Raw genomic sequence first — 27,393 nt, forward strand, 5'->3', positions numbered from 1 at the left:
TCCTGGACCTTCTGAAGGTTGGACTTTGTAATGAATGATCCTGCTTACGGACGTGGCTCACTGCTCCAGCTGCCACTCTGCCCCTCTAGCCTTGCCTCCGTGGCAGTTTTCATGCATATTCTCTTAAGGTTGCTTCTATCTCACCTGGTCTCACCAGCCCTCAGGATCCTGCATTTCTACCGCTCCCCCATGAATAGTATAATCGCTAAGTTCCCCTGGGCCCTACAGGCAGGATCCAGACTCTGAGAGTCTGAGGGGGAATGATAAGTAGTCTCTGTAGGCTGGAGGGTCACCACACCCTCATGAAAGACGTAGACTTGAAGGCTGGTATGATTGGAGTAGGGAAAGAGACAGGATATTGATATTCCAGGCTGGAGCAAGAGAGGTCCTTGTTATGACTTGTTAGCAGCTGTTAAAACCGTCAGTGTGAAGGAGAAGTTTAGAAGTGGAGCTGCCACAGAGATTTAAGGATTATCTGTGGATTTCAATGCTATTACTGTTCTTTACCAGAGGAGAGGGGAGGAGGGAGTTGGAATGAAAGAGAAAAAATAAAGCCTCTGGTATGGAGTTATGTCAGATTCATGGAGTTATTCTACTTTCCTCCTCCAGACGATTTTTACATTCTTGTGCTAGGCCTCATCTGAGAGTCTCATTTTGACCCCTAGCAAGAGTGCCCTTTACAGCCACATTGTGACCATTCATGCCATTTAAAATGAGTAAAAGCCGAGTGGGTGATCATATTGTCTTTCTTATAGACCAGTGGTTCTGGCCTTGGTCCGCACATCTAACCCCATTTTCAGAGCCCATCCTCATCAGTGGGCAAGAAGAGGCATCTGAGTACCCGCCAGAATCCTTCATCCCACCAGGCTCTGAGCAGAAATCAGACTTAGATCATAACAACAATAACAAAATGGTAATTAATGTGAGGTAAAGGACGTGTTAACTAACCTTATTGTGGTAAACATTTCACAATATACACATGTATCAAATCATCACATTATATACCTTAAATTACACAATGTGATATGTCAGTGATATCTGAGTGAAGCTGGTGAAATAAAAAAGAAATCAGACTTCAGAGAGATTGGAGAAGCACTTTGAGAAGGAATAGAGCTTTCTCTTTCCAGCTGAACATAAAACAGGTAGTTCCATAGGCTTTTCTTAAACTCTTATATACAGAATTACCATCTTCTTTTTAACTTCTTTCTTTTTCCTTTTGTATAGATTTCAGCCAAGGGCCCTAAAAATAATTTTTAGGGAGGAGTGGCTTTATAGTCTCACAGCAAATGTTTTTTAATTTAAAAACAACCCCTAAAGGAATTCTCGCATCTTTTCCCCAAAGTGGTGAGCTGAAATATTTATTTTGTTGTCATTCCCCGCCCCCTGTCCCTACGACCCGTCTGTGCTGGGCTGGGTGGGGACCCTGTGCCGTGTTTTAAGTAGTGAGCGGGGGAGTGGGTGGGAAAAGAAAAAGATCTATGCACTTTTTGTTAACTTCTCATGCTGGTGTAGAAGAGCCATCTGATATGCTTACTGTCGTGTATAAACTTTAATTCTGATTGGGACTTTGAATGTGGAGCCTGAGAGAGGATCTAATCCAGGCAAGAAGAAGGGAACCGAGCCACATGTGGGGAAAGTTGGGTACGTGCAGGCACTGTCTTGCGCACCATTTCATGACAAGAGCGGTCCCTTGATGAGCATTTACCACGTGCCGTATGCTCTTACATTCATGAAGAACCTGTGAGCCATGGACCCTGTTTTACAGATGAGGAAACTGAGGCGGTGGAGTAAGTTTTGTCCAGGGGGACGCAGGTAATAAGTGGAAGGACTGGATTCAAACCTTGGTTTCTCTGTGCTCTTCCTGCGCCTCTCAGTCTGAAAGCCAGGGTTGAGAGTCTGGCAGCAGGGAGCCATCTAGATTGCTGGCAGACGCCCCTCAACTACGCAGGCCTAGAGGGTGACTGGGCCTTACTCGATACCAAGGGGAACATCCCCCTGGTGCCTGGTGGGGTGTTTGGATTGTCTGCTCTGGCTGAGCCCTATAACTGGGCCAGTTGAGAACAGTCGCTTTCTGGGTATTATAAATAAATCTTAATGACATCTGATTTATGTTGAGACTGAGCCATAAACAGGTTCTTCTGCAGATGCATGAAACAGGTCTGAAGTGGTAGGATTATGTCATTGGAGTGTCACAGCAGAGCTGGCTTCAGGAAAACCTAGGAGGAAGGCAGAATGTGTCTTTAATAATCTTTATCTGCTTCCTTCATTAGACTGTACTTATACCCTAGTCCTGGTCCTTTAAAGAGTATTACTTCTTTTTCCCCAGCAAAACTTAACCATCCATCTTAACCCATCAGCTTTTGAGATGACAGCTGACTCACCCAGAAACTCATCTGTGCTCAAGTGGCTTATGGTGATCCCATGGCCTACCCTTGTCTTGTAATATCTACTGATTTTTAACTCTGGGAGCTCAGCCAAAAGTGCAGTACCTTAGACTAAAGGAACGACTTTGATACGGTCTTTAGACTCACAGACTTATGCAGAGATCTTTTGAACGTGACAAAGGCTGGAATGCTTTCTGCATGATGCCGTGTTGGGTATCTATGATTTCCTCCATTGCCTAGGGCAGCCCTTTGAGTCAGAGCAGTGGGCTTTGTTCAGTCTTGTGATTGGGCAATGGCATGCAAAAGGATGTAGACCTGTAGTGTTCAGTTCCTCTTTTCTCACTTTGCTTTGGCTCTCCCGCTTGGTGTATTCATGTGTTTTGGGTCGTCTTCCTCTCTTCTGGCCAGACTAGTGCTCTCTCTCTCATCTGGCAGCACTAACCTGGAGTCCAAGGAGAGCCTCTGGTAAGGCTGGCTGAATGCACAGTGGATGTGATGTTCGTCTCTTTGGCTGTCTGCATTAAGCAGCCTTCCTCCCAGCAGGGGCAGATTCCTACAGTCCAGACCTGTTGGCTGTGTTATAAGCTTTTGGAATATTGGGGGTGGAGATGGCTTCCTTAATTTCTCCATTTCCTGGGGAGACTCATGACAAGAGCATTTACTGCAAGGGCAGGGATAGGACAGAGTAGTAAACAGGCAGGCAGCCAGGGCTCTATCTGAATGGTTCCCTTACACAAACATCTCCTCTGCAGTTACACTCATCTCAGAGAAAATGTGCTGGCAGAGATGCCCGAGTTATTAACTTGGCACAAGAAACCTCCTTGTAGTTTCCTGTTTCCCTATGACAGGGCCCTCTCATGTCCCCAGCATGGGCCTTAGACTCTTGGACAAGTGAGTATAGCTTTGACAAAGAGGGCTCTGCTTGGGAGCAAGAGTCCGTTCACTCGAGACCCCCAGCATCATACGCTGGCACCTGCATTCCTCTTCTAGGCTGAGTCTCAGACTTGTGCTGATGATGTAGTCACATTTGAGCAGCCTGACACCTGCCTTCCCCTGACACAGGATTTATTTTGAGTTACCACTGGGGGTTTGGTTTCCCCCCTTGAAACATCCGTTTGTGCTGCCTTGGGTAGTGTCACACAGACGTCAGGCTGAACGTTTCCAGCATAGCCCGTGTTCACATCATGGAGTGTTAGCAATGTGTTAGGTGCCTTATGGGGCCCTGCCACACTCCTCTTCTCCTGTTCTTTCCCATCCACACCCCCCAACCCCATCTTCTTAGGAGACACTTTAAGCACGACCCATGAAGATAAGCATTAGGAGCTGCTGATGAGATACTTCTTCTCTCAGTGTACCCTCTCACACTTTATCTCTAGCCTGAGTTTTCACAGCTCTCTGCACATGCCAAGCTGTTTCACATCTTCAAGAGTTTTTTCAAGCTGTCCCTTCCACCTGGCATGCCCTTCTTCTGGCCCTGTAGTCTTCCTGGAAAATACCGATCCATCTGTCAACATTAAGTGATACTCTTTTCTGACTCCGTAGGTGGAATTTACCACTTCTTCCTTTGCTCATAGCACGTAGGCTCCATTCTTTGCCAGACTGTGAGCTCCTATCTGATTCCCCTCTGCGTGCCCCTCACCGGCGTTTAGTAGGGACTCAGCCACTGTGAGGTGAGAGGAGCAGCTGACCTCAGGATGAAGTAATATAACAACAATTGAATTTTGGTTGAGTGTTCATTACTTGTTAGTAAGTATGCTAAATATTTTGCATCCATTATCTCATTTAATACTTATCAACTCTGAGCGGTAGATCCTGATAGTTTCCCCTTCCTGAGTTGCCCCCCAACACACACGCACCCACCATTTTCTATCTCAGCATCCTGCTTTGTTTTCCTCATAGTGCTTTCCACTATCTGAAATTATTAATTTGTTTACTCCCTTATTAGTTGCCTTCTTTACTAGAAATTAAACTTCATGAGAACCAGACTTTGTCAGTCTGGCTTGCTACTATAACGCCAGCACCTGTTGCAGTACCTAATATATTGTGAGTACTCTATAAACATTTGTTCACTGAGAGAGCGAATGAATGACTCCCTGTGTCACAGGTAAGAGGCTGAGACTTAGGGAGGTTGAAATGCTTTGCTATAGTCAACGCAGCTCAGAGGGCTGGGGTGGGAATTCTGGTCCTTCCCCCAAGTGGACGATCCTCGCATGCTGTGCTCCTCCGTTAGGCGCTCTCCTAGCAGGCAGGTCTTAGCGCTCCTAGGAGGAAGGTCTGCTTTCCTGCTGCACCTACTTTCTTCCCTGAAGGTCAGCCTTCCCCAGCTTTCACTTCACCAGCTAAATCCCTTCTAGGCCAAGGCAGGTAGTGAGAGATGCTGTGTGCCAGCCGCCGGATGTGTCCTAAATGCCAGGCATGTTGTTAAACACTCGGGATAAAATGGTCAGTGAGAAACAGACTCGGCCTCCAAGGAGTTCAAGTGGCAAAGACTGACATTTACAATACCGCCACGGGAAGGCATGCTGAGTCCCTGAACGCCTGGAGGCTGCAAGGGCAAAGCAGGCATCTACCAGACCACCCTCATCACTGGTTCCCTGAAGGCAGACAAGGAGGCATTATCTCAACTTAACGCCAATTTTATTCTCTAGTTCGGTGCAGTGAAAATCAGCTGAGGCCTTGAAAGATATTTTCTATGCAACCTAATTAAATGAGTGAGACCTGGGTGCCTGTCACCTCAGGACAAATGAAATTGAAATTGAAACTGATGTCTGACCCAGAGAGACTCCGTCCAGGGGATGGTGACTTGGTGGCAGACCCTTTTGCGTGACTCTGTTTGCTGGAGCTCACAAGAACCGAGGTGAGAATCGGAGGGAAATGGCTAACTTGCAGCCAGGTTGCTATAGGAAAGTCACAGACTGGCTGTGGTTGAAAAAACTGAAAACATCTGGCTGTACCTTTCTTTAAAAGAGACTATTGGGATCCCCTATAGCAGGGAGGTAGTTTTCTAGTACATGGTTTAGAGTTTGAGTCTGCTGAGGCCTTGGAAAAATCTTTAGCAATCACCAGAGGTTACCGTCTGTGCTACTGGTAATGAGGCATTACCAGTGACCTGGCTGGATAAATGCAGCCAAGCTGGCTTCACAAGTCCCCTCCTAGCTGCCTTCACTCAGCATTGAGTCCCCCATCCATGGTTAAAAACAAGGGCCAGGCCTTCTAGTTCCAGCTCTGCCAGCTGTGGAACTTGGGATGTTATTCATTTCTCTACTCCTCACTTCTTTCATCTATAAAATAAGGTGGTAATGCTATTATACAGGGTTATTATTATGAAAACTGAATGTGAAAATGTTGGCAAAGTGATTAGTTCAGGGCCTAGTAAATAATAGTAGCATCCATTTAGCGAGTACTTATAGGTGTCATTATCTTCATTTTACAGACATGGAAACTTTAGTTTAAAGAGGCCTCTCGCTCAAGGTCATACTGCTGATGTGTACTGGAATGAGGTTTGAAGCCACGTCTCTGATTCTTAGTTGTGTGCTTTTCCACTATCTGTTGCTACCACCACAATAACTAACACAGCTGTCCCACTCCTGGATCTGCACCTCAGCTGATGTTTCATCCAGAGGAAGGAAGGAGAGGAGCAGTGAATAAACATCCCTTTATTTCCATCTTGGCCTGGGTGGCTCTCTCCCTCCATAGACCATTAGGGTGAGGGGGCGGATGGTTGAAGTCTTGGGATCCCAGACTGCCGTGAGTCAACTGGATTGTAGAGGGCTGGAAGTTGCCAACCGTGCAGCTGTTTTATAAGGAAGGTGAGAACATTTCCTCATGGAGGTGAATTGGTTCTTCAAGTTTCCTTGCTTGGGAAGGGCTGGACATGAACTTACTTATGCTTTGCCCTCAATGACACAGCATTCCTTGTCCATCAAACACACACATCCTTTACCAGTAAGGCTTAGTCATTTGTAAGAGTAATCATCGTTTATGATACAGCATTTAATCCACAGCTGGTACCCCCAGTGGTTATATGTGCCTGGTGGTTGCAGTGAGAGTTAAGAAATCAATGGAGCGTGGGCTTACCTATATCGTAAGCTGTCCAGGAGATTCCTGGGCAGTATCTCTGAGACCAACAAGTTGCCCACAGTTTGCCTGGGAAGACTTGGAATGTTTCTGGAACAATAATTCTTTGGGGGGCTGTTTTGATCATTCACTCAAAAAAACTGTGTTGAGGTTTCACTGGTGGCAGGCACATTATCAGGTACTAGTGATATAGCAGGGAACAAAATAGTTAAGGACCCTTACATCTCAAAACAATTTAGGTAGTGATCAGTGCTGTGAAGACAATACAATAGTCTAATGTAATAGCACAGGGGTAGGGCGGGTGGCTACTCTAGATTGCTTGGTCAGGGAAAGCCTCAGAGAAGGTGACATTGGAGCTGAGACCTAAGTGTTAAGGAGCCAGCATTCCAAGCTGTGACGGGAGAGCTTTCGAAACTTAACAGCAAATGCAAAAGCCTTAAGACAGGAACAAACTCTGCTTATTTGAGGGGCAGAGAGAGCCAGTGTGTCTGGCAAGTGGCATGAAATAGGTTAAAGAGATAGGCAGGGGCCAAATCATGTAGGGATTTGTGGGCCACGGGCTTTATTCTAAGGCTATAGGAAGCCATCGAAGGATTTTTAAGTGGAGCAGTGACATAATCTGTTGCACATTTTAAAAATATTACTCTGAATGCAGTTTGAAAGCTAAACAGTAGTGAAGTAAGAATAGAAGTAGGAAAACCAGTCGGAAGTCAACTGCAGCAGTTCAAGCAAGAGATGGTGGTGGCAGTGGAGAAGAGGAATGGACAGACACAGGATAGAAGTGTGGTGGGAGTGGACTGAACTTGCTGGTGGACTCAGTGGGAGAGGGAGATGGTGCTTCTGAGGTTTTGAGCACAGTGGTTGGCACATATAAAGCACTCAATAAATTAATTATAGCTTTTGACCATTGTTATGAGCGAACGGCCTATTATCAAACACCAAGAGAACAGGCTTGAGAAGCAATCTTGAACCCATTCAAGTGACAGAATGGTGCCTATAGTGCATGTGTGACAGCGGTGTCAGCTCTTCTCTTTTGTTAATAAACGAGGGTTGCAGGTATGATGGTGTATTCAGGAACCAGGAACTCTGATTTTCAGTTAATCTCACCGCCATCAACTCACTGTATAACTTTTAGCCTCTCTTAGCCTTGATTTCTTCATCTAACCATAAAATGTATTGAGCACTTTCTAGGTGCCCGGTACCATGCCAAGCTCTCTCTATATATGTCCAGCACTCTCTCAATATATCAGTCCTCGTCTATTCTCCAGTAACTCTTTCAGGTAGGTACTAAGTTGTCCTCCATTTCCAGGAAAGAGCACTGAACTCAAAATCCCACAGCTAGCAAATGACAAAGCTGTGACTCAAACCTAGGTGTTCCTATCTCTTAAATCCACATTCATAACCCTCTGTGACATGAGAAGTAGGTTTTGAGAGTTGGTGTGCTTCCAATTTCCAACTTGCTACAACTTCTGGACCTCAATTTAAGGTCAGAATGGGCCTCAAAACTACTGAGAACTAATATGGGACACTTGAAAAAAAGCCTACTGTTCATTCAGAGATTAGAGATTAATGTCAAGAGTGTATTAATTGATTGATCTTTTCTCCTCTTCCTTTGGTAACTTCTAAGATACAGCAGCTGAGGCAACAGGAAATTTGAAGTCCAGCATTTTATTAAATCTTATGTTTAAGATTTCTGTGGAAGGAAACTGCTTGAGAGAGATTTGGTTTCCATTATTCACTTGCCAAGAAAAGATGAGGAAACTGGGTCGGGTGGATTTCCTGCAGGTGCAGGAAACAGGGAAGGTAAATCCTTGGACTGTTTTCTGCATCTCACTCCTCTACCCCCTGGAATTGCCTGGGCCCTAATAGAGGCTTTGAGAAGGGTTCCTTTCAGCCCTCACAACAGGAGGTCATCAGTTCTGTGAAATCCAGCAGCGGTGGGGAAGGGAAGGGAGGTTGGGGAAGGCCAACAGAAAGGCAGAGAAAAGGGAAAGCTTGCAGCCCCCATGGCATTTTCCTCTTGAAGTTCAACAGGAAACCAAATAATAACATAGAAGTTATTTCAGAGAGGAGAAACACACACACACACACACACACACACACACACACACATATCTCATCCTCACAGACACTTTGAAACTGCCAGACATTGGCAAGGATGTGGGGAAAATAGGCATTCTCATACCTGTATGAGTAATGATTGTAAATCAGTACAAGTTGATTTCTGGAGGGCAATTTAGCAGGAATATATCAAATCCTTTTAAAAATATTCAGTACATAGCCTTTGCTTGGAGAAATATATCTGATTCTACGACTGCGGCAGAAAATATACAAGATGAGCCTGGAGCATTTTGTAGTGTCAGAAAGTAAAGGAGTGCTCCCCCCAAACCTCAAAACAACCCTTACATTGGTGAGGGTATGTCAGAGGCCACAGGAGTGGACTAAAAGAGCTCCCCAAGGCCAAAGCTGAACAGTTAGAGCAACAAAATAAATCAAGTAGTATTGGATTATAACCCAGAGTGTAAAAATAAGTATCCATGAGTCCATACTGATATAAACAAATGATCAGTAAATAAATAAATGAAGAAGAGACAAATCGCATGTTCAGAAGAATTTCACATAATTTTTGTAGATACTCTACCTTCAACCAGGGGGAGCACAACTCCTCATCCTTAGGTGTGGCTGCTCGTCGTGACTTCCTTCCAAAGAGTACAGTGTGTGAAGGGAGAAAAAGTAACGTTACAGTGGAGGAACCTCAGCAAATACTACCTCAGCCAGGTGATCAAGGTCAACGTCAGCAGTGCTAAGTCATATCAATAGTATGTGCCCTTGGTACGATGTGATGAGAATGGTGCTTTACCTCTGTGATTTTTCCTTCTCAAGGCCCATAACCGTGGCCTAATCATGAGAAAAACATCAGACAAATCCCAAATGAGGGACATTCTACAAAATACCTGACCAGTACTCCTCAAAACTGTCAAGGTCATCAAAAACAAGAAAGTCTAAGAAACGGTCAAAGCCAAGAGTAGACTAAGGAGACCTGATGACTAAATATAATGTGGTATCTTGGGTAAAATCTGGAACAGAAAAGGACATTAGGGAAAAACTAAGGGAATCTGAATAAAATCTAGACTTCAGTTAATACTAGCGTTAATACTAGTGTACCAAATTTGTTGATTCATTCTAACAAATGCACTAATGTAAGATGTTAATAATAGAGGAAACTAGATATTGGAACCCTCTGTACTATCTTTGTAATTTTTACTTTGACCCAAGAGTTTCCCTTCTGGGAATTTTTTTCTTTGGAAATAAATAAGGGTGAACCTAAAGATTCACCAGCGTGAATATGTGTCACCAAGGTGTAGGTTATAGTGAAAAGGTAGAAATAATTTGTGTCTAATAATTAGGTATGATAAATCCATACAACTTAATCATGAACCATAATCTTACAGAAATACATTTCTTGATAAGGAAAGGTATTCATGATTGATAGTTGAATGAAAAAAATAGATTATGAAAGAGCCTGTGAAGTATATATTTTTACATATGCATAGGAGGGGTATAGATGAATATATTTCAATGTCTAATGTTGATTATCACCAGTGGATAACACTATGGGTTTTTTTTTTCTTTTTATAGAAGCAATACGTGTTTGCTACAGAAAATACAGATCAGCAAAAAACAAAAAGTTACTTTTTGAATTAAAAGAAAAAAGGCTGGAACTGATTCCATTATAAATCCAGCAGCAGCAGTAACAGAAGACTCAATCCTAAGGAAGGGAGTTCTGAGAGCAGATGGGACACTGGCAGGCTAAGAAGCCTGCCTGTTACTTCTGTTCAAGTGTCTCCCTGTCACAGGGCCCTGCCTGCACAGGCCTGCTGGCGCCTTTCCATCCTCCATAGAAACGGGCCGCCACCCCAAGTGGAGTGCAAGAAGGGCAGCCACCTATAAAAACGGTAAACAGGTTGCAGGGCACATGGAGATCAAACTTAGCAGTGTGGTCAGTGTGTGGACCTGCGGCCGCCCTGGAGCCCCAGACCTCTCTCACAGGTCCCTGTGTCGGTCTGTAGGGGCAGAGGCAGCTGCGAGGGCTGAGAGACAAACCCAGTGTCTACTTCCTTCTCCTTCTGTAGTCATCCTACCCTTTTCTGGCATTCTTTCATCTTAAAAAAGAACTTGCAAGTACTTTCCAACTCATTACAGCAACCCTTGGAAATAGATATTATCATCCCATTTTTCAGGTAAAAAATTGAACCTCAGAGATCTTAATCTTCAGTGGCTGTCACTTATTGTCTGCGTAACCAGGGGTCAGAAGATTAGGTTTATGTCTCTCTTTTTACACGAGTGCATTTTCATATCTGAGGGTTCTGGAGTCTGCATAAGCTGGATCTACCATTTACAAGCTGTGTACCTCAAACAAGTCACGCAGCTTCTCTTGGCCTCACTATTCTCATCTGTAGGATGGAGACGATAATACTTATTCTAAAGCTACTCTTAGGGTTTAGTGAGATTGTTTATATAAATTGCTTAGCACAGTGCCTGGAACATTAAGTCGGCCGTCTGTGAACAGTGGTCATTATTGAAGGAGAGAAGATTCATGAGATCAAGTATAACGTGATCTAGAGAGAGAAGAGCCCTTCTCCCTGTTTCCTGTGATTTGCGAAGGAAGACACAACAAGGCTTGGTACCACTTTAGACTTTAAGAACCACAATGAATTGGGAAATCACGGGAAATCATTTGCCCATAGAGCTCACTGTACTAGGGTGTGTACTAGGTATTGATCAAACAGTACAGTTCCTCAACCTGGCATTTAGGCCCAGCCAGAAAAAGAGGTGAAAGAACTTGGAATGTTGAGGTCAGCCTTCAGATTGAGTTGGAGAGGAATGGGGAAAGAGGGCAGTACATAGGAAGCAAGAGAAAAAAACAGTATAAATGAGCTCTAATTAGCTCAGCAAATGTGTAAGAAAGGAGCTTCGCTTTTGTCTGGTTTGAATTTTTGTAAATTTCACTTATAACGCGAGGTGTCCTAATTTCCCAGCTGGGGAAACTGGGTCCCAGAGTCACACAGCAAAGCCAGGACTAGAACTGTGAAGTCCTCTGATGTTTTTCTCAGTTAACCCAGGATAAACGGGGGAGGACATTTAATTTATTTTGTATTTGTATCTCTTTTAAATGTATACTTACATCTCTTAAAACTAATTTATATTAGTTCCACAGGCAGCAGCTAAATATGTAAGTGCTGATTCCTTATATAGCTCAGTAACCCCTCACTTTCAGCCCAGGCTACTGGGACAGGTGACATGGGAGACAAAAGTAGCAGCTCTGCTCTGTCTGGTGGAGGAGTATTTGCGGGTCTGGGTGTTGGGCCTGTCCCCCAGCTAGGCCGATCATTCTCACTGGAAGTGAGCAGCTGCAGCCTCAGATGGTGAATGGACACTTCCCATTAATTCCTCATACAGCGCCTATGTGGCTTCCTTTCTGGAGAATACTACATCTATCTTTTTGCATCTCAACTGAATCTAGCCTTCCTTCCTTGTTGATACCTCTTAATTTCTCCATCCTCTTAAGTGAATAATCCTTTTACATCAATAATGAATAAATAGCCAAGGACTCAGCGATATAAGTGATGCCAAATCAAATTAAGTTGTATTGTATTCTCAGGAAAAGAAACTAACTTGTGAGATCAGAATGCCTACCCACCTCATTTATTAACTTCCTCTTATAAGCATCCATCTCTGGGGACAGAAGCTGAAAAACTGAGCTGCCTATCTATATGGACTATCTTAAAGCTTGTCAGGCAGTGAAACACTCCTTGATCTTAATCACTTTATGAGCAGGTGCTTAGGGGCTGAATAGGACTGGGGCTTGGGGCGTGCCTCTAACAGTGCCTTCAATCTCGCAGGCACAACAAGACAGAAAGGATTGCTCATGAGGCAGCGCGCCCAACTGGCAGAGGGGAAAACAGCATTCTGCTGGCTGGGCTCCTTCGTCCCATTCTGTCACCTGGACCCCTACCCCTAGGGGGTGTTAAATGTCACGTCACTCTCCCGGTCATGATTTAGGAACTCTCAGTTCCTTTAGCTACATTTTTTGTTCTTATACCCCCAAAAATAATTTAGAAAACATTATGCGCCTCCTTGCCCATTTTAACTCCTGAAATTATATGTCAAGTTTAGATAGTTGAGAAGGATGTTAATTCTGACATACTGCGTAGTACGAGCTTTATATACATTTTCGTCAAAACTTTGGCACTACAGATTTAGCATATTAAACTTACAGGCGAGATTCACTGTGTAATCTCATTGGCAAAGATGGTTTTCATGGTCAAACCATCCAGCCAAATCAGTCTTGCTTTCTGTCAGATCCAAGTCTGATTTCATTTTGTCAATTAGAATAAACATAGTACCCATTTCATGACAACCATCTCATTTCTGAATATGAATTCTTAGATCTGTGGATAGACTCTTTGCCAAGAGTTTATTACCTGGATGAAGTAAGGGATTATATCCTTCACTATTTCTTGCCCTGTTCTCATAGGACTCCTCTTAGAAGCAAGGCATTCTAAAATTGTCCCATGGTGAGATTCAGGAGGGTGAGGGGTATGCATTTCTTTTCTGAAGTAGGAGTAAGGTGAGTGTAAAAAGTGAGAGTGGCTGAAGAGAGAACCTGTAGATCACAAGCACGTTCTGGGAGAGGTCATTTTTAACAAAGAGTATGTATGGAAAGTAAGGATCTGGACATTAATTTCCTTTGAATTACCAATGACCAAATACCTCCTGGAAAATCATTACGTACCACAAAGGTATGTGTACCCTAGTTTTAAAACCGCTGCTTTTAGACACACCAGCACTCTCAAACTGGGTCAGTCTGTGACTGAGGCCAGTTAACTGGGCTTCGCTCAGTATCTGTCCTCACCGGTGTTTGGCAGGGACTGACTTTTCTAGACACCTGTCAAGTAGAAGGGCCAGAACCTTGGAACTCAGCCTTTCCTTCTATTCAGTATCTGTAGGTCTGGAGTTGTCATTTAAAAAACTCTCCAAGCAAGCAAAGAAGGGCATTCCAGAAATTTAAGGACATTTGGGGATAGGAGCGCACTTGCTCTGGAATGTAACATTGCAGATGCCAGAAGAACAACGTTGAAGGAAAGTTAGGCAGGTGTTGATTCTGGATAAGAAGAAAAGCAGGTTGAAGAAAGGAGCCAACATTTTAAAGTATTTCTATTGCATAAAATACATAAAACTCTCACAATAACCCTGTAAGATATACAGTAAGTATTACCACAAGGAAACTGAGACTCAGAGAGGTTGAGCAGCACATCCAAAGTCCCACAGCTCATTAGTGCCCGAGTGGGGATTTGAACCTAGTTTAGTTTGGTGACTTCAAAGCCATTATATAATGCTGCTTCTTTCATGGTGAATACCTACTACAGAATCAGCTACCTATCTAACACCCTTAGTTAGTTTATTCTCAAAACAACAATAACAGAACAGACACTCAAAATTTCAATATCCTCTGAGTATCACTCCCATTATAAATCTAAGTGTGAGTGGCAGATGTTTCAGAGGAGGAGGATAAGTGGCTGAGGTGGAAGGCTGTGTTACTTCCCTTGGAGAAAGTAGACTCCTATGGACTATTTAAGATAAAATCCTGTGAACACAGATCAGCTTATATACAGAGTGAAGAAGGGACATTCAGATGATATCTCACACTAATGATACTGTGTGACCCTCCAGGAGAGACCACACACAAGGTGAACAAAGCTGTATGCTATAGATTCAGTTATGATTTTTTTCCTCTTTATTGTTGGAAAAAATTAATTTCATTAATTATGAAAATGAGTATGATTTATTTGAAGATGGTATTCTGGACAAAAATATGTCTCTCTCCCTCCCCTCCCCTTTCTATCTCTCTTTCCCTCTCCCCCTCCCTCCCTCCCCCTCCCCCCTCCCTCTGTCAGCTGCTAGGCTCTGAAGTCCATGAGGGCAGCTACTGTGATTTCATCTTGTTCATTGTTGTGCCTAGTGTTATGCCTAACACAGAGTAGATAGTCAGATTAACCAGTGATATGCCAGAATTCCAAGGTCTTAGGCTTTTAGACTGTGAGATGAGCTATGTCATTCAGGCCCAAGAACAGATCTCTTTTAGGATAATGAGAAAAGATTTTATCAGTCAGGGCTGATCTTTTCCCCAAGTCAACTCTGCACATCTTATAATAAGGGACCTGGCAACTCGAAAAGAACTTAGTTTATTTATAATTCATTATACTCAATTTTGGGGGGTTGTTGACCTCTTTGTGAATATGATGAAAATTATGGCCTCTCTCACAGACAAAATTTTGTATACAACTTCAGTAGGTTCATGAACCCTTTAAACTATGCATCTCAAGTTACGAATGCTAAATAATGAACCGCAGTTTAAGGAAGGGGCACATGCTTGTGCTAGACCTCTCATATTTGAAGGAAAATTGACAAAAGAACATTGAGCTTGCTTTGGATATAATACCAAAGGGGAGACTATGGCACCGGTTCCAGCTGGGTCTTGATTCTGGTGAGACTCTTTCATGAAAGACCCTTTTTGTTCCCTTTGGGACAGATGCCACCAAACACTGCTCCTTAATGACGGTCCACTGTCCAGCCCTTCCTAGCATGCACCCTTCATCCCATGATTGGACAACAGGCAGAAAAAGGGAATGGAAATAGGGCAGAGTTTGGATAGTGAAGGTTGCTGAGTTGGTTCTTCTGGCTCCTTAGAGTACGCGTACCTTAATTTCACGTTCCATGTCTCGAAATGTTTTCGCCCTTAGCAGAAGTACTACAGGTCTGTTGTCTAGGATATTTTCCCTTAAAGGCTTTCCCAGATGGATGCAAAAAAGCACAGATTTTTATATAGACGTAGATAATCCCTTGTGAGATAAAAAAAATTTCTAGGTCATAGCAGGGCGCTGATGCACCCCAGGCCTGTCCTCTTCCCTAACTCCTGCCTCTACCAGAGGAAGGGGGATTCACCTCCCTTACAAGCTCCCTAGCTTGCCTGCTTCAGACTTTATCCAGCCGAAACTAATCCTTAAGTTTTAAGGACGCAGGCCTTACTATGTGACCGAGGATTTTACATCTCTCAGAGCTCCACTTTCTTCATTTGCCAAATGGGGATAGTAATAATAATAATAATAATAGTCCCTACATCCTAGGATTATTGTGAGGAGTAATAGAAAGAATGGGTGAGGAGCGCTTAGCTCAGTGCCCCTGGCACACTTGATCAAGCTGGCTCTTGTTATTATTTTAAGGACAGTGGCCTCTACAAGTGGTGGAGGAGGAGAAACTAGGCACATTTGCTGCTTTTGTCCTTCTAAGTGTCCTAGAAGTGTAAGTCTTTTTCTGGCCCTGACTTTTTCTTGCCCTGGTACTTGTATCAACAATGTTCTCTCCCAGAACCAAGCCAGGGAGGCTGTAACCCTGAGCAGCTGAGGTTCTAGCCATGCCTCTGAGACTCACAACTCATTTTTTGGCCACTGAAATACTCCTGACATCTAGGATGCCCTGGTCAAGGCAGTCATGACTGACCATCCTTTCAGCCGCTTCCTTCCCTCGCTTCCTGTTTTTATTTCTCACTCTCTTTTTAAAACAACTATTTATTGAACACTTCGATATGCCTAGCACAGTCCTAGTGCTAGATAAACAGTAATCGATAAAATAGACAATATTGCTATTCTTTTATGCTCTGGTGGGGGTAGAGGGGAGAGTAAATAGCAAGCAAATGATTTATAGGACATGATAAGGGCTATGAAAGAAATAAGATGGAGATGGAGAGTAACCAGGGAGCCCGACTTAGAATACCTTCTCTGAGGAGGTGACATCTGAACCCAGTGACTGTCCCTGTGGCGTGAATTAAAACCTTGGCTTTATTCCAAGTGAGAAGTGCCATTTGGTGTGCAGAATGATAGCTTCTCTTTGCCTTTCTCTTCTAACAATAGGTGGCTTTAAGGCTTAGGGGACGTCAAACTCCTGATTTTTACCAGCAATTTATTTTGTCAAGTTAAAAAAATATTATGACCCTCACCTGCTCCTTTAAATAGCTATTCACTTACTATGTACCAGGCACAGGCATTTTATATGTGTTATTTATTCCTCCAGTAACCTAAGAAAGTAGGTTTTATTATCATCATTATCTCTGCAGTCAAATAAATCAGAACGTAGAGAGGCTAAGTAACTTGCCCCTGGCCACAGTGCGCAGCAGCGGTAGGGTTAGGGCTGGAATCCAGGGGAGTCTGACAGCAGAGCCTGTGCCTTCTGTCAGTAGACTAGGCTGCCCCCCTTCTTGTGAAGTCTTAACTCACTTGGTTCTCCTTTCCTTTGTAGTGGTGCCAGTGAAGAAGAAGACACATGAAGACCTGCCATCCCCAGCGGAAAATCATCCCTTCCCCCTGTGTGTGTGTGACGGCGTGTTGTAACGGCTTCTGATTCCTGTGAAAGCTGCCCAGCAACAAACGTGCTTCCACCAGATGCCTCCCCAGATCCACAGCAGGCACATAGCTGTCCAAGGAATGACCAGTGTTACTCTTACTGACTGTGCTTCTCATTCTCTTGTCGTGATAGGTCAAGGAAAATGCCCCTTTGATCAACCAGGAGCAATTAAAGGGTCCTTCAGGTAATGCCTCAACGGCTGCTTTGAACTTACTCAGGAAAGCCGGCCCCTGTCATATTGTATACCCAAACAGTATCACTTCATTAAGAAGGATCTGGAATAATTTTGAAGGGCAGTCAGAATTTGTTTCCCTACCTGCTAATAAAACCACACTTTATTCATATTGAAGCATGGAATAAATGAGGGAAAAGTAGGGCCGAATCAACCCACATAGTTAGTCTCTAAAAGTCCATTTAATACGTCTGTGAAAATGTGGTTTCATGAAATAAGATGGATGGCTTGAAAACAGATAAAGAGTTAAAAGTTAGAAATATATAGAGATATTTTTAGTACATGAGGTAATCCAGGATTTCAGATTCATAATTCAGTGCTGTGGAAATGAAAAAAAAAGAAAGAGAAGATTGAAGAGATAGAAAGGAAATGACTTTTTTTTTTTTTTTTCAAAAAAAAGGGACCAAAGAGATCTGATTAAAAGTTGAAATCGAAATCAGTATTTCTGAACTCAAATTGCCTAAGTTTCCAAAATAGTCACTAAAGGATCTGATGGAACCTGAATTATTTGAGTGGATTCTGAGGTTTTATGGGTCTTGTCACAGCATGAAAGTCTGGAATGTGTATTACAAATGGGAATTTTCAGTGTAGGTTTTGCTCCCCCTCCCCCAGCTTAGCCTAATTTGGCTTAAATGCAGTGTGGGGAGAATTCTTGGCCCTCTGTGGTGTGTTGAATCGAGCTCCATCTCCTGGCAGATATACCTTCCTTTTACTCCAGCAGGGACCCCTCTTCCCCTGGCTCTCCCCACCTCCAGGTCATCTCCCACACGCTGGCTCTCTCCTCTTAAGTAACGTGAGCAGAGACTCACCGTGGTTGGACTCTGGTCTTTCCCCACTCCCAAAGCACATTTCCTTACAACCAAGTTTTTTACTCCTAAATAAGCAATGATGTACTAGGGAATACAAAACTGCAAACTAAAAAACATGCGTCTTCTGAAACAGCAGTTTTACTTAACAAATGGTTTGGAGTCAGGGAATGACATTATTTTTAGATAAAACAAACACAGTTATATTATGAAATAGAATGTTTGTATATATAAACAGTAAAGATAAAATAGGAGACTTCACAGAGAATTTTTATTTGCGAGTGGGGGGTGTGTTCCCTCTCCTCTGCCTTTAGTGGTATTTTGGTGTTCGCTTCTGAGAAGTACAATTGGAACTACATCCAAGCAGCCTTAGGGTTTCTGTTGACTCAGGACCTAGACTTCTAGTGCCTCTGAGGCAGAACCAAAGGAGCCTGCACTGAGGGAAATTCCTCTTTTCCTGCCTGCCTGCCTGCCTGCCTGTGTACCTATCACAAAGCTTTAGGGCCAACTGATATGTGTGTGCAGGATGGTTTTGAGGGAGAAACAATGCTTACTTACTATAGGAATCCTGTCTATATCACTGTTCAGTCCTGTGCATGCTATGAAATGATTGTTTCTTTGAGGCCAGGAAGCTACCAGGTGTATATGCTTCTGGGTTAGGATTACCCTTGCTCACTAAATATGTTGTTGGGACATTGGGGCTGAGAGTAGTTTGGGCTGTTTAAAAAGAAAAAAAAAAAAAAAAAGTATTTTTCTCTCAAACTGGTGGCCAACAAATGACTAAGACATTTTCGGTGCTTTACCTTTCTGCCCACAAAGACTGGAGATTTTGGCATACCACTAATTACAACCCCCAACCACATCCAAAGAAACTACTCCTAAAGGAAGACCAGTGGCCATTCTTAAAAGAGTTTAAAAATCAGAATATTAAGAAGATTTTAGGATTTGGAAGCTTGTTTTGTCTTTCCCCAATAATTATTGTTTAATCTCAAGTAGTAGCCTTATTTTAGCAATGGACAGATCATTGGCTCCTCCATACCTGATCATATGTTATTACTTTAAATCAGTATTTGGGAAACCCAGGCATTTATGCAATGGATATGAATGGAAATACAAACATACATGCCAGCCTGTCTCAATAAATTATCATACTCTGTAATCCTCAAGGAAAGCACTTTTGCTTTTACTTAGAAAGGATTTCAGATTTGCTTTATGGGCTCCTGCTCTTTTCAGCACCTGATAAAACTTTAACCAGGGAAGCATTAAACACAGCTCAGCAGCTTCTGCCCAGGCTCCTGAGTTCCTGCCGGCAGCATTTATCAGTGTAAGAACTAAGATGCTTCCTGCAGTGGCACCAGCTTCCCCAGAGCTGGAGCATGCTTCTCGGCCTTAAGCCCCAGCATGATGAGACTTCCCTCCTACCAGGTCAGTAAGAGTTGCTCACAACTGTGTCCTAACTGGCTGCAGGGTTTGCAGAAATCCCTAGGGAGAAGTCATCGAGGGAGGCAGGTAATGAATGTCTTCAGAATGAATTGGGTCCTCACAGCAATCCCTGGCTCCCTTCCAAAGGTTGGGTATCTGGAGGCTAAGAGGGGGTTTGTCCTTTGATTTGATTGTCATTAAATCCAGGGCAATTCAAGAATTGCTTGGAGTCTCTGCTCTGACAGCCTAGAAAGGGAAATGACTTAAAATATTGAGGACCAATTATGAGGACCCATTTCTCAGATGATAATACAGATTTGGAGGGCAAGAGTCACTTGCCTTGAGTTACACAGCTAGGAAGTATTGGAGCCAGGTTTTGTACCCGGCTCTTCCTAACTCTGTGTATGCCTAAAACAGAGAGACAGAAAAAGGCTGCAGGTTCCCCCCCCCTGCAGTCTGACCATTCCACTCTATGGATTCTTTTTCAAAATTACATTTTATGGCTATAGTTTAGGCTCAGAAATGGCAGCAAGGTAGCCTTATTCTTCTACTTTAGCAGATACATTAAGTACACATTGCTAACTTGAGCCTGCCCCCAGGAGTTGGCGGACACCTTTCCTTTTTGGTGCCATCCCCCATAAATACAGTGTTTTTAGGCCTTCAGGAGTATGGAACTTCTCAGAAATAGTAAAAGTGAGGAGTGTTCTGCTCTCTAACTTTATTTGAAAATGTCAGCTAATGCACTGCTGCAGAAAAGGAAATCTTCATATTTTAGTAAACCTAGCCAGTCTGTGAGGATGTGGTAATTCAAAGTCCTGTGAATATAGACTTTCCTGCTAACACCTGATGTGTATATGTACACACACACACACACACACACACACACACACACACACGCGCAGTTTAACAACTAAGAGAAATTCAGAGCAGCTGCCTCATTATCTCGCATACCACTGCAGAGGTTTCTGCCAGCCCTGATTACAAGTGGCACCAGATAATGGGGCTTAGTTGCTTGCTTACAACATGCTAACAAGAAGAGCAACTCCTTGGCAAAGGTTGTCAGCTCCTAAAGCGTTGAGCCAAGGCGACAGCCCTGAGGGAAATTGCACTCCAGCCCTACTCCAAGGTGTGTAATGATACAGGAAATTTGGACACCCAGACTTTTTGGTGACCTGAGAGTCTGACCACTCTAGTCAGGCCTGAGGGCACGGCTGCAGAATTCACGACTGATAGGAGTGGCAGGGCTTAGGAAGTCCTCTCCTCCACCTAGAAAATATTCCCTTGCCAATACCTGAAATGCCACACTCAGTAGCTGTTAACACATGCTTTTCGATAAGAAAATTAGTTGCATGTTTACGGTGTGCCTAGCACAACTGGAATTTTCTGTTTAAAAAACAAATCTATCTCGTTATGAATGGACTCAGCCCAGCCCTGAGAGAAAAGAAGGCCTGCAGGGGAGACTTCAGATCTCATTAATATTGCCTTACCCAACAGTGTTTCTGAAGCCCCACCTCAGCCCGTTCCAAGAGCTGTAAGGCCCATGGGGACTGCCTAGTAAAACAGTAGCATTTGGAACGAAGAACACACAAGAAACAGCAGAACAAGCGCCAGGGCTGGAAAATAAAAATAAATTAAGACACTAGTGGGTATACTGGTACAAAAAATGCCGCAGAGCCCATGCTGGGCTTGATATGACCTCGAGGGGACAGTAGATTTATACTTAATGGGACTTAAACCTGACCAGTCTTTCTACAGTGACAGGCCACACTGCGTGGATGGGGAGAACCAACGAACCCATTGTCCTCTGCCTGTTTTCCTGTGCAGTCACATTCCCTCCTCAGTCATCTTCCCCTTTCACGCTTTACATTAAACAAGGGAACACTCAGTCTTTCATGGGAATTACACATTTGAGTTAATGTTTCAGTATATCATTTTCATACTGTAAATTATTTTGTAAGAGAGATTTACTGCTATCCCAGGATGTTTGGACTCAGTGCCCCTGTGCATTTGGAAATCAATAAACTATTACTGGAAATACCATTTGTCTCTCAGAGTTGTGCACAGAGGACCCTGCTAGGTGTAAGTATTCATGGTGATCTGCATTGTTAACTGTGATAATGCTGGACATGATAGTGTTTTGGTTATGAGAGGTGGGACACTCATTTGCCCCGACTTCTCTAGCGTAGCTTAGGAGATCTCTGGGAGTGGCAAAAGGACAGACTTAAAGTCATTGTTATTTAAAGAGATGTTTTCTCCTCAAAGTGAAATGATCCATGCCTAGGTTAAATTTTCTGAGCAAAGTAGATTATAAAGTAAAGAATGCTTGGTCCTGAATGATGTTTTCAAATAATGTTAAAGCTTTACAATTTGGATTAGCCAGGGGGGTGGTCAAACTTTAATTTTTACCATATTTGCTAGGAAAAAAAACCTTCATAGAGCAAATTACAGTTAGGCCAGCAAAATCATCTTTGGGGAACCTTAGAAGTACACATTTGATATAACTGATGAAGAGAGAGAATTAAGTTCTAAATGAAGCAATTCTAGTCCAGTTTGTAATATCAGGAGCAGAGGATGCATTGATATCAAGAGGCAAAATGTGAAAACTCAAGATAGTAGATACTGTATGAATTAGAAAGTACAATTCCTACCTAAAGGCATTACAATTCAATTTTTAAAATCCATCCTTAAAACCCACCAGCAAGTGTCTGGAGGAGCTGCAGTTTATGAACCCTGCTGTAAAAAATTTTTTTAACAAATTTGTCTCCATCAAACCCCTTTAGTTAGCTAGAGGCTGTATGTGAGCTTTGGAGAAATTGTTCAAGATAGGGTTCTAGAGGGAGTCAGTCACTCAAGGTCAGGTGGTGAGCCACGCTGATAAAGCCAGGCCGGGAGACTCTTGTCCCCTGGAACAATCGTTAGGCCCACTTCCTCCCTCCCCAGTTGCTAAGCACACTTCTGCCTGGTGGGATGGGATTGCCAAGCCCTGTAGCACTTGGGAGTCTCGGTGTTTTAACAAACCACAATGTGTTTGGAGGTTTTCTTCCCTACTTCCTGGTGCGAGTATCTCAATACCGCATCCCATTGCCTCAGCCCTTTTTCATTTTATTGTCTTTCCCTCTGAAAGCTACAACTCTTTATTTTGTTTCACTGATCTTTGCTTGATCCAACTTGCAGGTGGCCGCATTTCCTTTACACTCATAAAAGAGTGAAATTGCAGCTGGTCTAGAATATCTCCTGGCCTTAACAAGGCACCAGAGGTAGGTACACCCAGCAGAAAGTCAGGCTGCCAGTATTAATAAGAGAAGAAGGTGTCACAGAAAAGAAAACAAAATGAAAGGCGGCTTGAAGTCGATAACTGACTGCATTGAGTATCTGTACTCGTTAAATATTAGAATCTCCAGATTAAGTCATTCATTTTGTTAATAATAATAGCTACCGTTTAGTGAGGTCTTTTCCTGGGCCAGGCACTGTCCTAGTTGCCTTTTACGTTATCTTATTTAATTCTCACAGCACTAATATTATCATCCTCTGTTTTATTGCTCAGGAATCAGAGAGTTAAATACTGTGCCCAAGGTCTCACCCTAATAAATGGGAAGCTAGGATTTAAACCCAGGTCTAGCAGACTTTACACCCTGGCTCTAAAGCTCTCCTCTCCTAGCTGCACTGATTCCAGCTGATGCTGGTGAATAACCTTCAGCCATCCACCCCCTCTCCACAAACACATACAGTATGGCCTTGGGACAAAGGAGTTTGTCTTTTTTAGGCCTTGTTTTATACAGTTTGCAAAGTACAGTGTACAGTGAGGGAAGGAGGGTTAAGGTGAGCAGTGAAATTCTCTTCTGACCTGAAACTGCACTTTTGGAAGGAGGAAGCTGTTAGACTTGCTTTATCTCCTTTATTCCAAGGCCATAAGTAATGAAATCTCCAGGAGAGGCAAAGCCATGGCTTCTTTTGCCATAGTCTTAGAATCCCAAAAGTCAGCCAACTCTGGCATTGAGTCTGTAATTTAATTAAACATCTTGAAGGCATCTCCAACAGCTTGACATTAGGCCAGCTTCATATTCTTGGAAAGGGACTGCAAAGGGAGCTTGTCTATTTTATAGTTCATTTACTGAGTTGAACCTTCATGGCCATAGCATACCATTTGCCTTACAAAAGTGGCCCACAACCTTCATACCATTTTAGGGAGTCAGTCACAACTCATTTACCCACGGCTCAGTCAGCTTCACCTATCCCTATTTCTTAAACATGAAATCTGTACAAGTGGTTTGACAGTGAGTAATTGAGACAGAACTGGAAAAATCTGAAACCTCTGCTGGACCCGTTCAAAAATGACTGAGAACTAAGAAGTGAGTAAACAAGACTTCTGACCAGTTGAAATAAATAGTATGAAGCAAGCACATAAGAGAAAGGCCATCTGTCTACCCATAAAGCACCTACTCAGAACCTATTTATTCCTGTTTCACACATAATTCTAAATGTTTGCTGTCTGGTTTCCAAGCCTACAGCAGATTAAATTTAAGGGCGGGAAACAGATTTCTAGAGGAAACTTAACTCAAGAAGGAGAAGGAGCTGACAGCAATAGAGAAGACAGAAAAAGTTTAAGTAGACCGAAGAGCTCAAAAAGCACTGTTTCAGGGGGGCGTTTAGTGCCCCAAATAGCTCTTTACACGTCTCAGTTTCTAAACACCTCATATCATAGGGCTGTATAATTATACTCAAAGTGATGACCCTGAGCATCACACCTAAAGAAACTAAGTTATGCTCAGAAGAAAGCAAGAATTTGCATATCAAATATTTTAGAAATATTTCTATCACAAAGGTAAAGAAAAATGAAACAAATTCCCCGTTTAGGGGTTAAAGGAATAAACCTTGGACTATCCAGAACATTTAGTTTAACAAAACAAAACATCCCCCACCTGAGGTTTTATTGTTCCAGGAGCCTCTTGTGTTTAGAGAGTTTTTTCATAGCTTTGTAAGTGACTTTCATGCTACAGTGCTTTGCATATAATGGCATGAACAATGGAAGTGCCAAGTTTCCAATTGATGAATACAACTAATAACCAGAATACAGGTCAAATCCTGTTACAACAAATACTGCTACTGTAAAAATCACTTAAGCATCCCTGTTATCTCTCAGCCCCTGTCAATTGCCCATTTATTTCAAGCAATAGTCATTACAGCAAAATTGGGGTATAATAAAAAGAAACTGGACCCTCACCACAAGTTGGGTGTAACACAATTTAACCTGTAATACCAGGTTCTTACTTGTATTTCTCCAGTTCTTTGCTGAAAGAAAAATAAATCTTATGTAGACATAATACCAGCCTGGGAAGCTGGTATTTAGTAGTTGTTGCTAGGAGAAGGAAGAATTCAGAAGCAAAGGACATGGAGCTGTGTGGCAAACCCTCACCCTCACAGGGAATTTGGTCTCCAGGGCCACTTTTGACCTTAATCCACATTGGAGCCATCAACCACAGAGTCGCTTGCTTCTAATAGTGATGTAATGCATATATTAAGCCCTGGAATGAAAACATGATTCATTTCCCATGGGTCATTGAGCACTTTGTGGCAGTCTGGCCCTGATCCGATGACCCTGAGATAAAGAAATTGAGAAACATGTGACTGGAGCTATCCTTGATCCCAAGATGCACTGCTTTCAACACTGTTGATTGTATGTAGAAATGATGTAAGTTAATCAGCTGCATTCCATTTGGTATACAGGCAAAGATTTTTCCCTGCCTATCCATCTGCTTGTGGTAATGATGAGTTTTGACATTTGCTATAATTTTCTCTTTTTTTCTACTTTCTTTTTTTCTTTCTGTCTTTCTTTTACTTAAACACTTTTTACGACTACATTGCAACCAATATTTTGTAACACCCTTAGCAGCAGAAGGCGTTAAATCATAGCTCATGTCTGAACAGTACAATCAGCAATAGGAAAAGGAGTGGGGAGGGAGAGGGAAATTGTCCACCTTTTCCTGATGATAATGCCTGGCTCAGGCCCCAGATTCACATCATACTGTGAAGAAGTTCATAAATTCTGGGCACTGCTCAGCCTGAGGAGGCAAGCAGTATCCCTTCATACCTCAGGGTGAGATGAATGGTCTGTTGAAGTCATGCCATTACAGAATACGTTCACCTCTGCTTGCTTTCTCCCCCAAGCCAGAATGTAGTTAAACATTTACATGTCCCAGGCCAGAAGATCAGATTATGAGGAGCTTGAATGCTTTGCTTGGCTCTTGAAAACATTGAGTCCAAGTGTAGTTCTCTGGCTTGAAGGTCACCGTTTGCTGCCTCACCATTTTTATTAGGACATCTGGAGATTGCAGGTGTTAATTGGAAGTAACTTTTCTGTATTTGGTTTCTCTCCACACATTCAGGCTTCTAGGACCTTTTGACCCAGTTGGATGGCTATATCCTACTATCAGATTCAGCCTATTCCAAGTGGGAAGAACCATGATAGACAAGTAAGATTGCTCTTTGGCTTGGTGGCGGTGGTGGTGTTGACTCTGTCAGTGGGGTGATTATGGGTGGCCATGATGGTAAAGAAACCACTGATAACAATAAAAATGGGTATTTTCTCAGCACTTAAAAAACCAATTTCCATCTGCTAACAGGGGTTCTGATCTCTTTTCCCCAAACTCCTTCTTTCCCTAGAAGATACTGGCCTCTGGCCTGTCTGATCAAAAAAGAGCATTCCTTCTGAGACCATACCTAGCCAACTTATGGCCAAACTATACTTGCCTGTTAATTTACTCAAAACTAGGTTGCCTTTTAAGCCTCTTTCCCCGCCTCTGGCATGAGGACAAGACATGTGGAGGAAGAATTAGGTCACCTGGGGGTCCACTGTTGCATATGGTTAAAGTGGTGTAAAGAAGCCAAGATTTCTAGAAGTGTCTGTGTTTTGTCATTTCCGAGATGGTGAGAAAATCCGTCTGGAGTGTTTATGCCCCTCTTCATAGCCAAGCCATTGGCTTTCTTTTGTATCATGCTACTGAGGTTAGTCACTGCCCTCAGAAGGGACAATTTCACAATGACTTACTTCCTAGTAATCACTGGAACAGTCTCACGAGAATGTGCACAACTGCCGCGTTTCTTTGGGCCTGGCACGTTTTCAGATGGCAGACTTGCAGAACAAATGAGAGGCCTGGCCTGTTTCACCAGGCAGAGCGATCCAGAGTTCAGGCTTCCCCTTGCCTTTTATCCTTCCACCCTCCTTCCTCTGCTCCTCCGCCGCCTCTTCTTCCGGTCTCTCCATCTGGAAACCATGAGCCTCATGGATTCCAGGCACAAATTCTCAGATTTCAGATGGTTGGGAAATTTCTTTGCTTGGGTCATTCTTCAAGAGTAAGAGAATTCAATTTGGGAGGAAAAACAGCTGAGACCCTTCCTTTCACAGAAGAGAAAATAAATAAGGTGTGGTACATATCCATCCCCTTACCCACTCAGTTCCAAACCCACACACAATGTCTGATTTCAGAAAAAATATTGAGATTCCCTCCTGGTAGGGAACAGAATGGAAAAAACAAAATCTCCACTCCTAAACACATACTTTTCTCCCTTCTGAGGTATCAGCGTAACTGGCATCAGATAATAGGATGTAACTGATTTTGTGTGTGGTGTTGGGGAAGAGGAGGGTCTCTGGAGGGTAGAGCTAAGAGTGATGGAATGAAGTGAAAAGTAAAATGTAGCCTAAGTTGTTAGGGAGGAACTGTTAACATTAAGAACCACTTAACCCCAGTGTTGCATCTCCAGGAAAAAGAACAATGTGTGGTCTTCTGTCCTTGGAAAATGGAATGAGCTTTCTCCTAATAAATACTGGGTTTTAGAAGCAGACAGACTTGGTTCTGGCTCTGTTAGTTAAGGACTGGCTCTGTCCTTAACTAACTCTGAGTAATTAAATAAGCAGCTGGATCTATGGGGCTTAGTACAGCGCCCGACACATAGGAGGAACTTAGTGAGTGGTAGCTTATGACCACTGTGCATTGTGAGGACCGTCACTCATCAA

The 27,393-nt window shown here is 43.1% G+C and overlaps 1 protein-coding gene across 5 annotated transcripts in view; it reads left to right on the forward strand.

The window, feature by feature from the left end:
- TRIM44 (tripartite motif containing 44) overlaps positions 1–21,419 on the forward strand; it is a 113,369-nt gene extending 91,950 nt beyond the window's left edge. For all 5 annotated transcript variants that reach the window (XM_059931389.1, XM_059931388.1, XM_059931392.1 and 2 more), the window contains one exon: positions 16,818–21,419. Coding sequence is in view for 3 of the 5 variants with exons in the window: in XM_059931392.1 (XP_059787375.1) it covers positions 16,818–16,845 (28 nt within the window). In the remaining 2 variants the exon portion in view is untranslated. The remainder of the gene's footprint in view (positions 1–16,817) is intronic.
- The last annotated feature ends 5,974 nt before the right edge of the window (positions 21,420–27,393 follow it).

The sequence above is a fragment of the Balaenoptera ricei genome, chromosome 8 (genome assembly GCF_028023285.1).
Source record: "Balaenoptera ricei isolate mBalRic1 chromosome 8, mBalRic1.hap2, whole genome shotgun sequence".
NCBI lineage: Eukaryota > Metazoa > Chordata > Mammalia > Artiodactyla > Balaenopteridae > Balaenoptera > Balaenoptera ricei.